The sequence below is a fragment of the Podarcis erhardii genome (genome assembly GCF_964252035.2).
Source record: "Podarcis erhardii genome assembly, chromosome: 2".
Taxonomy (NCBI): domain Eukaryota; kingdom Metazoa; phylum Chordata; class Lepidosauria; order Squamata; family Lacertidae; genus Podarcis; species Podarcis erhardii.
Genome location: NC_138498.1, coordinates 100,711,786 through 100,727,252, shown reverse-complemented (window position 1 = coordinate 100,727,252; position 15,467 = coordinate 100,711,786). Strand labels below are relative to the sequence as shown.

Genomic DNA, 15,467 nt, shown 5'->3' with positions numbered 1-15,467 from the left:
GATCAAAATCAATCAAAGGATACCTTTTTCTTTTTAACTGCCAATCCTCTTTGAAGGAAGAGGAAGGGGACTGCATGGCCATCTTTAAAAATATTAGCTTTCAAAGATTTTGCCTAGTCTCCTGAATACTGTTCTGACTATCAAGGATACGAATACAGGTAAGAATAGGCTGGGGGGATGGGGGGGGGGAAGAGATTTACCTCCATGTTTGCAGCTTTGTTAATACTATCTCAATCACTTTAGGCTTCTGTTAACACTTTCAGGACATACAAGATAAAACGTGGCTAGCTGATCAGCTATAGCATGGAGCCTGCTCACAGGCTGTTGAAAGGCCTTATCAATGAGAGTGTTGTCAGAAAAACTGCAAGACAGCATAGCAAGTGAATAGGCAATCTTTGCTGAGTTTTCTACATCCCTGCTGAGTGCATTCAAACTTGGGGGGGGGGCACACATTCTTTTTGGAGCAGAACAGTCCCATTACCATAGAAAATGGGTTAAATGACCCACGAGTAACATTCCTTTATAAAACTAACATCCTTCCAACGCCTGTGCAAAAACAGGCTCCAGAAATCTTTTAAGCGAGTTTAGAACTGGGAGAAAACAATCACTAACCATACAGTCCAGATCTATGTAACAGAAGGTCTCCAACTGCAAAAGCTTCAGAAAGCATGAACCAGCAGCCCAATCCAGCAGAAATCTCTCTGGAACAGCTACACAAAATTACATCTTTAGCTGTTGCCATTCCGAAAAGGAAATGTGTTAATTGCTATAAGGCCATATATGGGGGGGGGGGGGGAGGGGGAGAGAAGAGATGGGGAGGCTAGCGTTTATTCAACATGACCACACAGAATACTTTCCACATACACTCAAGCAAACAGTCGTGCTCTTTCACAAAACCGTTGTAATGTAAGACGTGGGTTTGCAATAAATGGACCGGCATAACTGTGGCTTACTCTTAAAAATAATTTTAAAAAAGGTTCGACTGCTGCTTCTATGTACTTTTGACTTTTTAAAATCTTACATACTAACAGAGAAGTCATTCTCCTGATGCTTAACCTTATGCAGCCAAAACGGCACTGTCCTCTCAGAGGAGTGAGGTATCAGCCAGATTGGCAGAACTCCAAAATTTGCAGAAGTACAAAATGTTAGGGGAGGGGGGAACCTTAAGTGTGTATTAGGCAGGGGAGAGGGAGAGAGGGAGAGAGGGAGAGAGGGAGAGAGAGAGAGAGAGAGAGAGAGAGAGAGAGAGAAACAGCCCAGGGAACATTGAGCATACAGACCCCTCCAAGTGTCCCTATTTTCCAGGGACATCCCTGATTTAGAGAAGCCGTCCCAGTTTCTGATTTGATCCTGGAATGCCCTGCTTTTCCTTAGGGTGTCACTATTTTCACTGGAAAAATGTTGGAGAGTATGGAGTTATCCGACCCCCGATCCGTCTGGAGACAATCCTGTACAAGGAAGTTTTTTAAAAAAATGTATGTTTTTTATGCATGTTGGTAGCTGCCCAGAGTGGGGTATAAACAATAAAATTATTGTTATGGCATGGGACATTCCTATTTTCATCAGAGAAATGTTGGAGGGTATGAGTATAGTCACTGGACAAAAACTGCTGACTGCTGGAAGCAGAGTGTGTGTGTTCCAGGGAGGGGTGCAAAGAAGGAAAAGGAATGGCGTATCCTGAAAAGGGGCATGGTTGGGTGCTGCACCTTGACAGAAGCACTCTACAATGCAATGCTTTGCTGCAATTCCCACTTGTTTATTCACAACTTGCCAGCCCTTCCACACCTTAAATATTTTGTACCTTCGACGTGAAGTCAGGGGAAAATGTTATATTTTATTTTCCTAGTGTATAATTCAACATTAAATGGGCTTGACATGCACAACATGTTTTCTTTCAGCCACTTTCATCCTATCAGTACATATCTCTCACCAATAGCATTATGCACTTGCTTCAGCGGTGGGTGGGGAAGGTGGCCTGGGGGGGGAAACAAAAAAACGAAAGATCCTATGTACGGGCATGAGCTTATCACTTCTCTCCTTCACATTCACAGCCTGCACTTCCAACTTTTTCTGACGTTGCAAAACTTCACGTTTCACAGATCACAACATGATATTTACATCACACTGAGCTAAACACCAAGCCACGCTTGCTTTCCCACAATCCAACTTATACTGGGTAATATTGTTGTTGTTTTCAGCATCACCAATATGGGACCAGGACCTTAATTACAAGTAATTTTAAAAAAGAAAGAAAGAGAAGGAAAGAAGAAGAAAAAACCCATCTCCACAGTTTTAAAATAAAATCAGAAGAGGGGGGTGGGTGGGGGTGAAAAAGTCTATTATAATTCAAAATACATGCACCTCTACAACAGTTAAATACTCAAGTTTCTTACCGAACAATTTGCTTTAGACTTCTCCAAAGAACGAGGCAGTATTAAATAATGAAACAAACAAGATACTCAGTTTAGAAATGACAGCAGGTCAAAATGGTTTCAAAGATTTAAACGAAACAAGTAAACTGGAGACCACATCAAACGGCAGCTTTGTTTTCTTTTAAAAGTGGGGCCCTATAGATGGGCTACTGACAAGAAAGTTGCATACGGGGGACCAAGTGTTGAGGCAAGAGATAGTTCGGCTTTCTTCTCAGGGTGTGTGGTGTGTTTGAAGTAACCTTTTGATTGTCCCTATGAGCAGGGCAAGATGATTTATACACTAGCAAAACGGGTGGCCATTTTAAGAGATGGCACTGTGTGGAGGACAGGCCTCTATATTGAAAGACAGACCCCCATCAGGATTTCTGAAAGGGGTGTGTGGCTAACCAGGGGCAGTGAATTTTCCCAACCAGAAAGATGTGCTTTACTTTTTCCAATATTATAAGTTAACTGCAGCCATTCAAGTTACGTAGGACGAAAAGGAGGGCCCAAGACCACCACGGCCGAAGTTTGAAGCCTAGATCTGTGTGCCCCTGATGGCATTCCTGGGTCACACTCAAGCGGGCCAGAGTGTTGAGAACTGGGACGTTGACAAAGGCAGGTAAACACTGTTCCAAGAATGCCGCTATTCCATTTTCACTGTGTAAACAAACCTCTCTCTGCTCTTGATATACTTTGATGTAGATCTTGGCTGCAGACAGGAAGGAACAAGTCCCATAAGAATTCTTTATCAATACAGAGCACCTGAAGGTGTTTTTTTATTAAAATATTGGCCGTGGAAAATCAAGGACTGTGCGCCTTGAAATTATTATCATTATTAGTATTATTTCGCCCAGAGCAATCTGAAATAATATGGAGCTGCGAGAGAATTCTCACCTCCAGTATGCTAAGCGAAAACACACCTTTGTTATAAAATTCAACAGCTATTTACATTTGAAATCCACCCAGACTATGAGTGAGCTACGGAGGAATTCTCTTTGCAAGCGCTTTGTCCTAGCTGATATTTATATTAGATTAGACAATCTCCTGGCAGGTAGAAAGATTGCTCTGTGTCACTACAAGCCAAGCATGAGGCTGCTTTGCAATCAGATATTACGAGTTGCAAACCACCCCAGTATCAATCCTTCACTTGGCACAGATATTTCCACACGCAAAAAAAACACACCAAAAAACAAAAAAAAACCCAACCCCATAAAACCAAATTGTGCAAGGAAACAATTTGCAGGGAAAGAACCAAGAATGCCACCATAAGCTCAATGAAGAAAAAGGTGTGATACAAATGCAACAAACAAACAAACACAAACTGCTTATTGGGCTTTAAAATCCCAGGAATTTTAGGGGCCTTTCAGTTTTAAGATTCTAATTTTATAGCCTCAGGGATTTAAATTTATACGCTGCTTTTTCACTCTATGGAGGCTACCAAATGCAATATTCTTCACAGAACATAGGAAGGTGCCTTATACCATGACCATTGGTCCATCTAGTTCAGTATTGTCAAAACTGACTGGCAGCCACTTTCTGGAGTTTCAGACAGTACTTAATTTGGTGGGACGAAATGTGCATCCCACATGAGTTTACCTAACCACTACATTTCCCTGCCACCACCTATAATTAGGTAAGTAATGACTTAAGAAGAAGAACTTTTCAGTTGTGGCACTCTGCTTATGGAATACCCTCTCCATGGAAGCTGGCCTGGCAGCAACTGTGATGTCATTCCAAATCCTGGCAAACAGATTTTCATTTGCCCAGTTCTTTAACAGGTAATATCAATATTATCTACTTGGTTGAAGTTTCATGCTGGATTTTTATACTGTTGTTATTCTGCTTTTCCCCAATGATTTAGCTTGGGCATTGTGAACCTTGGGCCCTCTAGATGTTGCCGAACTACAACTTCCATCCCCCTTGGCCTTTGGCCATGCTTGCTGGGGCTGATGGGAGTTGTAGTTTGGCAGCATCTGGAGGGCCAAAGGTTCCCCACACCTGGCTTGATTTTTTTTTAAAAAATAGATATATAGGTGGGTTAGTCAGGAAAGTACAAATACATTCTTGGTGGTTTCTCTGAGAAGAAGAGCTCCTGCTTCTGGGAATATTCCAAAACCTTGGAAAAATCTGGAAGCATTACAAGTCATGGAGTTCATCTGTTCATGGATTTCAATTATCTATTGTATTATGTAGCATACAGGGTAATAGACTGCCCAGAGCTGTTGGAATCAGGCAGGCTCAACATCCAAATCCATGTTTCCCAGACCTGGGTCTCCAGCTGTTTTTGGAGTACAGTCCCCATCATCCCTGACCACTGGTCCTTCTCGCTAAGGATGATGGGAGTTGTAGTCCAAAAACAGATGGAGGCTCAAGTTTGGGAAACACAAGACTAAATAAATAAAGCACTGCCAGCATACCATTGGCTGGTGACTAATAATGATGATTTGTGATGTCACCGTTGGCATAGAAACTATGTGCCCACAGGAGTGAAAATGCTATCAGGTCAGTATTAAGAGCATGGGCATCTGAGAGAGCAGGCAAACATCTCGTGTCCGGCTGGGTCATCAAACCTGCTCAACTCAAAAGAGCAACTCTGTACAGCCCTGGGTAAGGTTGTCTAGTGAGCTGCTGCAAATATGTCTCACAGCTCCACTGGAACAACGGCTGCTCCTGAGAGCTCATCCCAATCCAACAGGGCTGTACCAGAACAGGCCATGGGTGGTTCTGTTGCAAGTGACAACATGAACCAGACGGACGACCAACCGATGGATCAACTGTCACTATCCGTCACAAAGCTGTCCTTACGCACGGCTAAAGACGACGCCTCCGAGACAGCAACCGACGACTTACCAGACAAACAAAACGGTTCGGGCGACTCCTTCTCGGAAGGCCAAACATCAACTTCGCCGGCGAACGGCGAACAGTTAACCGACTCCGAAGTAATCGTGGGCAACCAGAATGCGGACGACAGCCCCGTGAACAAGGAGCTGCAGGCTATTCTCCAGTGGATGGTGGCTTCTCATCTCAACGTGCCCAACCTGACCTTCATTAATGAAAACGACAATGAACTTGCTAAGCTCCCGTTGCTGGCTGAGAAAGCAGGCAAGAAGGCGTACACGGTGGGAGACATTCTCCAAGAGGTAAAGAAGTACTTTGTGCAACAGCAAATGGAGCCCACGGTGGGAAGTGCACCATCCTGCGGACTTCTGGACTGGCTGCTTGCGAATTTGTAATAGGTCAAGCCTCCCTGCGCCCCCTTGTCTTCCTGTTGCCTTAACCAAGCCCAGGTGCCCAAACCATGCTTTCACAAGAGCAGCGTGACAACCTCCAAGCGCCATTGGAAAGCCACAATGCACTGAACTGAACTTGTCGCTACAATGGTAGCCGGGCAAGATCATCAATTAAAAACCAAAAAAAAGCTAAAAAGCGAGATGCGGAGCCAGGCTATTTTGTTGAAACTTTCAGGCACCACTTGATATGTAACAAGCTGAATTACCACACCCGACAGCTGCAACGGAGAGGAGCTGATTTATTTGATGGTAGAGCTAGTGTGCTGTAAACTAGCGATGGGAGGGCTCCACTCAAAAATATGTATTTAAGTGTTCTTGGGAAATGCGAGGGGGTGTGTGTGTCAAGTTTATCCAAGGTTTTCCAAGAAAGCTAAAACAAACCCCTCAACCTTCTTCCCGAGTACTTCCAAAGAAAGGAAAATGGGTGTCGGGGTGGGGAGTTATTTACGATTTGATGGTGTGTGTGAAACAGTGACAGGGAGACAGGACAGGTTTTTCTAGCTTCTCTTCAACAGGAAAAGATGCTCTTGACCATGCCCAAGACCATCATTTCATGACAGGGAGCATGGGATCTTTTGTTTTTTATGCATCCCAAACTGAATTGGGAAGCAGAAAAAGCTGCACATTCCATGTTCCTTGTAATTTACTAATCACACTTGTGGTTAAAACAGCAAATTTCATGCAATTTATCCATGGGTTGCAAAGTTCTGTCTTGTAGAAATAGCCACTGCAAAGTTCTGTCTTGGATAAATAGACATTCATTTATTTTTTGCCAAAAGGAAGAGGGGTTCAATAAGCTCTCCTGTTGAAAGAAATGGGATGACTGTGGATTGGATGGATCAAGCCCACAATGAAGTAAGCGTTCAGTCAGTTGTACACCAGGTTCGATCTGCCCAGATTCCCCCCTGGACTTTTTCTTTCTTAACTAGACAAGACAAGTTGTTTAGGTTAGCCTTCAGTGCACCACACCTCAGCATCTGTGCTACGCATGAAACCTTAGAGATCAGCCATTAAACCTGCCATTTAAAATCATTCATAGGCTCCCTCTCTTCCCCAAGATCCTTCTAAATAAAAAGTGGAGCTGGCAGATTTCAAACAAACAACCTTTTTCTCTACGCTAATCAAACTGGATTCCTTCAATCTTCCTTCCTAGGATTTGGACTTAGGCTTTCACCCCTAGGTCAGAAATCAGGGATGATTGGAGTTGTAGTCCACAACATCTAGAGCGCACCATGTTTGCTACCTCTGCCCTGGATCTTTCCCCACATGGGCTCTCCTATGATACTGATACTTGCATAGAGAGCTTGGAAGCTCTGTTTAAAAGGTCTTTGTATAAAAGAAAGCTTCACACCCATGTATTTTGAAATACCAATGGCAGAACAGATTGTTTACCTCCCATTATTACTTCTCTGGTAACCGCAGCTTAATGTGAAAGCACCTCTACTAGGCATAGGCAACCTTCGGCCCTCCACATGTTTTGGCCTACAACGCCCATGATCCCTAGCTAACAGAACCAGTGGTCAGGGATGATGGGAATTGTAGTCCAAAACATCTGGAGGGCCGAAGGTTGCCTATGTCTGACCTCTACACTAACAAGTCTGCAAAGATGACTTAATGTTTTACAAGAGAGAGCTATGCTCTGTTTGGCAGCTGTGCAGCCCTATTGATCTCACTCTGGCACTGAACACTTTGCAGAGCACCGCTGTGTTCTTTACAAATTAGCTAATCCTGTTTTCCACTCCTTTGGTCAAAAACAAAACAAACTTGGAAACGCTCTTAACTCTGCTTGTGACTTCTTCCTATCCAGTGCTTTCTCTTAGCAGGATCATAATGCTGGAGGAGCTCAAGAATGTAGGATTACAACCGGCAAGCTGTTGGGTGTATTGGGTCATAAAATGCCTTTGTGTTTGATGACTGCAGTAAAAAAAAAATGTCTAGCTAGATTCTCCATTCCAACCCTACTACAAAAGCAATGAACAATGTTAAACTTATCCATGTTTCTCTGGCAACTGCTGTTGAGGGTGAAAAGGAGATGTGGGGAAGGGCGAAGAAGTCACCATTGGCTATGGCTCCCCAGTATGTGGCTCCTACCTAGTGGAAAGCAGGTCTTCAGAGTGTTTACCATTACATATATGCATAGCAAACACATCTGCCGTGCAAAACATCGGTCAGCCTCCCAATAGGTGAAACAAGAAGATAGGTAAGAGTCTTTCCCAAAGATTGTGGGTTGTGTTAAAAAATAATAATCTTCTGTCACATGGTTTTTGGGGACTTGGGTGTGGTAGGGTGGAAACTAGCAGTAATTCAATGAAAATTGCAAGTTCTCACCTTCGTTTTCCTCCCAACTGGGAAAAATGGACAGGCAGCTAGCATTCAACTCCAGAGACATACGATAAAAAACAACACTACCATTGTCACTGTTATCATCATCATCATCATCATCATCATCATCATCATGGAAACTTAAGCCATATCAAGGAATTGAGAGTCTGCAACTTTTGAAAGTAACTATCAGCTGGTGGAGAGTCCCATGGACTGCAAGAAGATCAAACCTATCCATTCTTCAGGAAATCAGCCCTGAGTGCTCACTGGAAGGACAGATCATGAAGCTGAGGCTCCAATACTTTGGCCACCTCGTGAGAAGAGAAGACTCCCTGGAAAAGACCCTGATGTTGGGAAAGATTGAGGGCACAAGAAGAAGGGGACAACAGAGGACGAGATGGTTGGACAGTGTTCTCGAAGCTACAAACATGAGTCTGACCAAACTGCGGGAGGCAGTGGAAGACAGGAGTGCCTGGCATGCTCTGGTCCATGGGGTCACGAAGAGTCGGACACGACTAAACAACAACAACAACAATCAGCTTATTATTTCTCCCCAATTTACAACATGGAGGAAACGCGGCAATAGATACCTTGATTTAACAATGGCAGGAAGAAGACAAAGAGGACAACGGGGAACAGATAAAGGAAAAGACAGCGACAGAGAAGTTGAAGAAACATCCTCTCAGGTCACCCATAATAATATCAAAGCTGTTGCCGTAACCACAAAAGCAGAAGGGGAAAGATTGGTAAAAGCGTGGAGAAACTTTACATGCAGAGTTAGGTAGGGAAGGGCATTGCTTTCTCTTGAGCAGCCCCCTCCCTTTTCCATCCTGCAAGCACCCTAACAGATCCTACCCCTTGCCGCAGGTACCATACAGCAGCAACTCCTATTCCTCTGCTCCCAATAATTTTCTTCAGATGCGAGTGCCCTTGTAACAAATGGCTTTTACACCATTTTTTAGGTCTCCCAGGAGTGTATGTATGTGTGTGCTGGGGAACAGCAGATTGACTACTTTGCATCATCTTTACATTTGATAGCCACACAAAAGATTCAAAACAGTTTCATTTAACTTGTCGGATCACAGTCTGAGCATCTCTGGGCCATTCTTAATTTTACAAGGCTCTAGGCCACGTAAAGGTAACTGAGCTCCCACAAAGAAGATACTCCCCATCCAGAGCAACCTGCAGCTTTTCCTCCTAGCACTTCAATTAGGCTTCCAAAAATGCTATTGAAGTCAATAGGGTGATTTTTAAGCCAATTGGCAAAGGCTTGATATCATGGGGTAATACAACTGGGGGAAGAAAGATTGACGTTTTGCTTCACAACTGCTGCACACCAACGCCAAAAACACCACCACCACCCCACATTTAGGTTTGGGGAAAGGACCTACTGGTGCCAATAGAAGGGGTTCCTCCCCCCAGCCTAAATCCCGTCCCTTTCAAATATACATACAGCATTTAGACTTCGGAAAGACCCCTCCTATGGGTTCTGAAAAGAGGTTTTAAAAAAACCAAGCAAAAAGCCTTAATTGCACCAGCGAGGAGAATGTGTGAGCGTGCATAATTGTGTACAAGTCCCCATGTGTGAGACCTGTGCATGTGAAGTGTGTGTATGTGTGTATTAAGATCATGTGACTGTGTGTGTCTGACTCCAGCCCCTCCTGCAATGTAGACTCCGCCAGCTTTCAACCAGGGAAATGTGGTATCCCACATCTATCCCACATCCAGGGTGCAGTGAAAGGTTTCCCAGTCCTTCTCTAGGCCTTATTTTGGTTTCTGAGTCTGGAAGCTAGATTCTGGTGCTCAGCATTCCACTGTCACTGCCAACAGTATTGGAAATGCAGGGTCCCCCAGGACCCTTAATAAAAGACCTAGGGAGTTAAAAACACTAGAAGATGGAACAATAAATGTAGCAGAGGGAATTCCACAGCTACACATTCTCTGAAAACAGCTGTAAATAACTCCCACATGTTCTCTTTTGTGGACTATGGTTAAATAAAATTGCTGCGAGAGAAGAATGAGAAAAATGCTCCTGCCTGTGTAACTTTAGAATTAGTACAGATGACTATCAGAATCTGGTTCCTACACTTTGAGTTTCCTGGGGTAGAACAGTGACTGTGTAGCATTAGCAGTTGTTAGCATTTAAATGTCTTCACAGGCCTGACTTTGGTTAACTCAGAGACAAATTGTTTTCTTCTGTTCCATGAAAACCCTCCCCAACTGTTTGCTGGTGTCGGAGATGAACTGCTTTGGCAATGTTTTCAAAGCAGAAAGGGAGAAATATAAAAATCTGCTCCCCAGTGAATAATTAAACTTTATGCTAAGTCTCAAAACATTGCAGCACAGATGCATGTGGGATGCCTGGCTGTAGTAGCAACACCTGACTTTCAGCAGCAAATTGAACATGAGAAGTTGCTATATACACGACAAGTTGCAGGATCATCAAAATCAGGCCAGAAAATACAACAGGCCAACCCGCCCCGCCCCCAAACCCCAATCTTTTATCTGAGGAAGCAGTATGGGCAGTGGTGGTGGTGGTGGTGAGAGTTTAGCTGGAATTGTGCAGGGCTTTAATTTGTTTATATTTCACACCCAAGTCTGGAAAATAGTCTCAAAACTCGCAAGCAACACATGCATTGGTTGAGTACTAATCAGAAAAGCAAAGGGTTGGCCGGTTGTGCCTTGCATGGGCTGGGAACCAAATCAGTCCCAATGAGCACCTGGACAGCAAATTTAAACCATAATGTAGATTGGGGGGGGGGTTCCTAAACTGTGGTCTGTACACTATCTGTGGTCTGCGACATGTCTGGATTTGTGGTTGAAGACAACACCTCCATCACATTAAATATTCACATTGATTTTTTAAAAATTGTATTTGTCTTGCTTCTTTTATTCCTTACGTGGCATCTTACTGTATTACAATTTGAATTCTATAGAATTACCGCAGCTACATCGGGGGGGGGGGGGCGGTAAACCTATCAAGTGGTCTGCCCAGACCCTCAGCAATTTCCATGTAGTTTGTGAAGTTTGGGAACCACTGATGTAGATAATAAATCACTGCCACTGAAGAATAAAAGGTAGTTTAAGCACTCACTCTGGTGACAGCAAAACTTTAAACTCCGCAAAAAAATGGAGAAATAAAGCCGGAGACATCTGAGCCTTCCTCTGGTTTGCCCTTCAGCGGTGGCATATTGGGGCGGGAGATGGGGGGAGCAGCAAAATACGCTCAAAATAATGGACCCTTAAGTATCTAGATTTGACTTTGTTTTCTTTGAAATATGAACTATTTGGGGAGGGAGGGGGAGGAAGACATGATCACAGCTGCCAATTTTGACCTGAAAGATGGAACTCTGCAGCTTTCCATATTTTAGCACAGTCTTAATGGAAAAGTAGGAATGCAGCCAATTTGTCTTGCTCTCTTATGTACTCCATGTAATTTGTGGGGGATTAAACAAATATATCAAGGTCACTTCACATCAGTCAGAAGCGCACAATATTTCGCAGGCTGTAGGAAGCCTTAAGCTAGGACAGCCCAGCGCTGGAAATGTCCAACTAGGACTAAAGTTGACAGCAGTGGCTAGATGTGAGGGAGCTAAGCAATGATGCTGACAAACTGCACCCTTGTGCAACTATCTTATTAAGAGCCTCCTCTCCCCCCCCCTTTTAATAACAGTGTTCACTTTCATGCCTACCGATTGATTTCATGTTGTCTTGCAGGAGATATCTCAGCATTATAAACAAATGCGCTAGCCCACAAGCAATACAACAGTTAAACCCAGGCTTCCTCAACCTTGGCCCTCCAGATCTTTTTGGCCTACAACTCCCATGATCCCTAGCTTGCAGGACCAGTGGTCAGGGATGATGGGAATTGTAGTCTCATAACATCTGGAGGAAGCCTGGTTAAACCCAACGGCGGAACCATGGAATCACAAAGTAAAAATGAGAAAAAGCGGCGCCTAATCAATGCAGGTGGTACAGCAACAACACTTGATCATCTCTTGGGAGGGGTGTGTGGATGTGAACAGGCCTATGCCTCAGCCATGTGACACACAACAGTGGGTAACATGCCCAAGTCTAGGTCTTAGTTCCATACCATGTTGAGTGTACAGTCTGGGCTCGATGGACACCATGTATACTGCACGTTCCACTCCAATATCATATTCTCTCCCAAGACCTTGCATGCCTCCTTTGAGGAACTGAATAACAACAGCCACTGACCAAGTATGAAAATGACTGGGCTCAACTGCAACCTTCAATCAATATAGGGGGCAAATGGAAGCAAGATCAACTTTATATTTCTGAAGCTTGTTGTCCTGCTTGCTATGAATTTGGGCACCCTGAAGATATAGTAACCCAAATTCTTCACGACGGTTCCCGAGAAAAAGGGGCAAGCTTTCATCTATGTTTCTCTAAAGAGGACACCATTTTGACTCAATATGGTGGATGTAGCCTTTCACTGATGGTAACCACCCATCTCAAAACCGCACTAGTTCTTTGGGTTCCTTAGAATTCCTGAGCGACGTCGGGTACAATAAAATCTGGGAGTGCACAATGAAGGGCAGGAATACGATTGGGGTGGCGGCAGCAATGAATCTATGGAAATGTGTTTTATTGAGGTCCAAAGCTGATACTGCATATCTTTCTTCGGTCACATACAGATGAGGGAAATGTCAGAGGTCTCCCTTTAGATCAGGGATGGGGAACAGATAGCCCTCCTATATGCTGTTTAACTCCAGCTCCCATTGGCCCTACCCATCATGTCCATGATTAGGGGTCATGAGGGTTGGTCCAACCCATTAAGCAGGGATGATGGGAGTCAAAGTTCAGCAACATCTGGAGGGTCACACCTGTCCGACAGCATTTTTAAGAGGCAGGAACATAGGGATGAGAAACCTACATTGAATCCAGAGTGCTCTAGAAAGCTCCAGCTTTCTACACACACACCCTGCACAGATTCCTGAAAGAAAGAATATATCAACAGGCATGCTAAACTGAGACTTACAGGTACAGAGAAGTTATGTGGGCTGAAGCTGCTCCCAGGGATGGAATGGCTGTCAGTTCATTGTTATTCAGATGCCTGGAAGAAACAAAGAACAATAATTTTAAAACAAAAGAGCAAAATGGTACCTATGCCAGCCCGTAAGAAAAACAAATTTTAAAAATCTCATTAGACCAACACATTTATCATTATTATTTATTAAAATTGCATACCACCCTTCATCTGAAGATCCCAGGGTGGTTCGCATCATAAAAATACAAAATACAAACACAACATACGTAATAAAACAGGCAGCCCTGTTTAGGGAAGCTTTTAATATTTGATAAATTATTGTATTTTAATATTTTGCTGGAAGCTGCCCAGAGTGGCTGGGGAAACCCAGCCAGATGGGTGGGGTATGTATGTATGTATGTATGTATAAATTATTATTATTATTATTATTATTATTATTATTATTATTATTGCAAAACAAACCAATAACCTTCCTCCCACATACACATTTAAAAGGTCATATAATGTTTAATCTACCCAAGGCCTGGTTGAAGAGAAAGGTTTTTGCCTGGCACCTAAATGTATGCAACGAAGGCGCCAGACAAGCCTCCCTAGGGAGAGCATTCCAGAAACGGGAAGCCACCACTGAAAAGGCCCATTCTCATGTTGCCACCCTCCAAGACCTCTCATGGAGGTGGCAACCAAGATGTCATAAAATAACACACAAGTTTTTGAGTACACAGAAATCATTGCAAGTTTACATAACGAGCTGGGAGTCTTCTAGATCAGGTCCATGGCCTATCTATAGTCCAGTATCCGGTGTTTTCAGGGGCCGACCAGATGCCTGAGGACCAGATGCACGGAAAGGTGGCGCTGAGCACAGCAGCCCTCTCCACTGGTATCCAGGAACATTACTGCTTCTGACCATGAAGGCAGAGCACAGCCTTGCCCTCCAATCCTCTTCTAAAGTCATCTGAGTTCGTAGAAATCACTGCCTCTTGTGGAATCAAATTCCACAGCTTAACTATACGCTCCGTGAAGAAGTACTGTCTTTTATCTCTCCCAGAGGTGGTTATCAAACAGTGCAACCAAGGCCAATTATGCGCTATCTGAAGAAGTACTTTTAGATGTCCTGAATTTTCTAACATGCAGCTTCACAGGATGCCTGCAAGTTCTGAAGTTATGTGAAAACTTCTCTTTCTCCACATTCTGCACAACATGCCTAATTTTATACACCTCTACCAAATCTCATCTTACTCACCTTCTCTCTAAACAAAAAAGCCCCAAGTGCTCTAATATTTCCTCACAGGGGAGTTGTTTACCCTCTAGTCTGGATGAAGGGATTCAGAGAACCTTTCGCACACTATTATACACTATTGGTCGTAACTGCTCTGAGGCGAATTTAAAAACAAGCAGCTCTGAAACGAGGTGTGCCCATTTGGCGAGCCTCAGGTAGTCGTTTTGCTGTAAGGATGAAGCTCGATTTCGGCTGTCACCATCAACAACAACAACCTGCATTACCTTGAAGGCTTGATTATTTGCAGAAAACTATTCGTTCGGCGCTTCCTGTATCTTTCCAGCCAAGTCTCTGCCAAGAACACTTGTAACAGAAACCCAGCTGCACATTCCATGCCTACTTCAGTTATTGCTAAGACATATTTATGGAACGGCAGCACATGCCAGGTCCCCATCAAGGGTGGCCAAACTGCAGATCACGAGACACATTCAGCTCCTGGAGATTTCAGAGCGCAACTCCTGTTGCCGTATTATGCATGCAACCTTTCCTGTTTTTTAAAGGAGGGGAGAACTGTAACCCCATATGGCATCTTACTCATGAACTTAATCAAAGTGGGAGTTACACACAGCAAAGAATGTGTTTGAGTAGTAGTCACAAACTCTGTGGTACCTGACAGAAAATTCGGGTGGAGGGGCTGGGAAGGGGGCTGTATGACTAACTATTGGTGTACAGTGGTACCTCGGTTACAAATACAGTGGTACCTCGGATTACATACGCTTCAGGTTACAGACTCCGCTAACCCAGAAATATTACCTCGGGTTAAGAACTTTGCTTCAGGATGAGAACAGAAATCTTGTGGCAGCAGCGGGAGGCCCCATTAGGTCTGGAATGAATTAAGTTCTTAACCCGAGGTACCGGCAGCAGCAGGAGTCCCTATTAACTAAAGTGGTACCTCAGGTTAAGAACGTTTTCAGGTTAAGAACGCACCTCCGGAATGAATTAAGTTCGTAACCAGAGGTACCACTGCACATTGGAAGACAAAAGATATAAGAGAATGATGCAGTCTAGCAATCTTCTCTGCATGGCCTTTCCACATGTGGAGGAGTTATTGTGCCCCCCTTCAAGTGTTATCCCGTAAGCAGGGTTGTTAGCCAAACCAGCCCTGCCACTTGGCAGAATGAAAGCAACCTGCTTTGGGAGGCACCATGAGGAGG

General features: G+C 43.9%; 1 protein-coding gene across 1 annotated transcript in view; it reads right to left on the bottom strand.

Annotated features, from left to right (window-relative positions):
- The window catches only part of LRIG1 (leucine rich repeats and immunoglobulin like domains 1), a 123,287-nt gene that overhangs the window by 48,775 nt on the left and 59,045 nt on the right, over positions 1 to 15,467 (bottom strand). Inside the window, exon 3 of the mRNA XM_081852401.1 lies at positions 13,029 to 13,103. Within this exon, the coding sequence (XP_081708527.1) occupies positions 13,029 to 13,103 (75 nt within the window). The remainder of the gene's footprint in view (positions 1 to 13,028; positions 13,104 to 15,467) is intronic.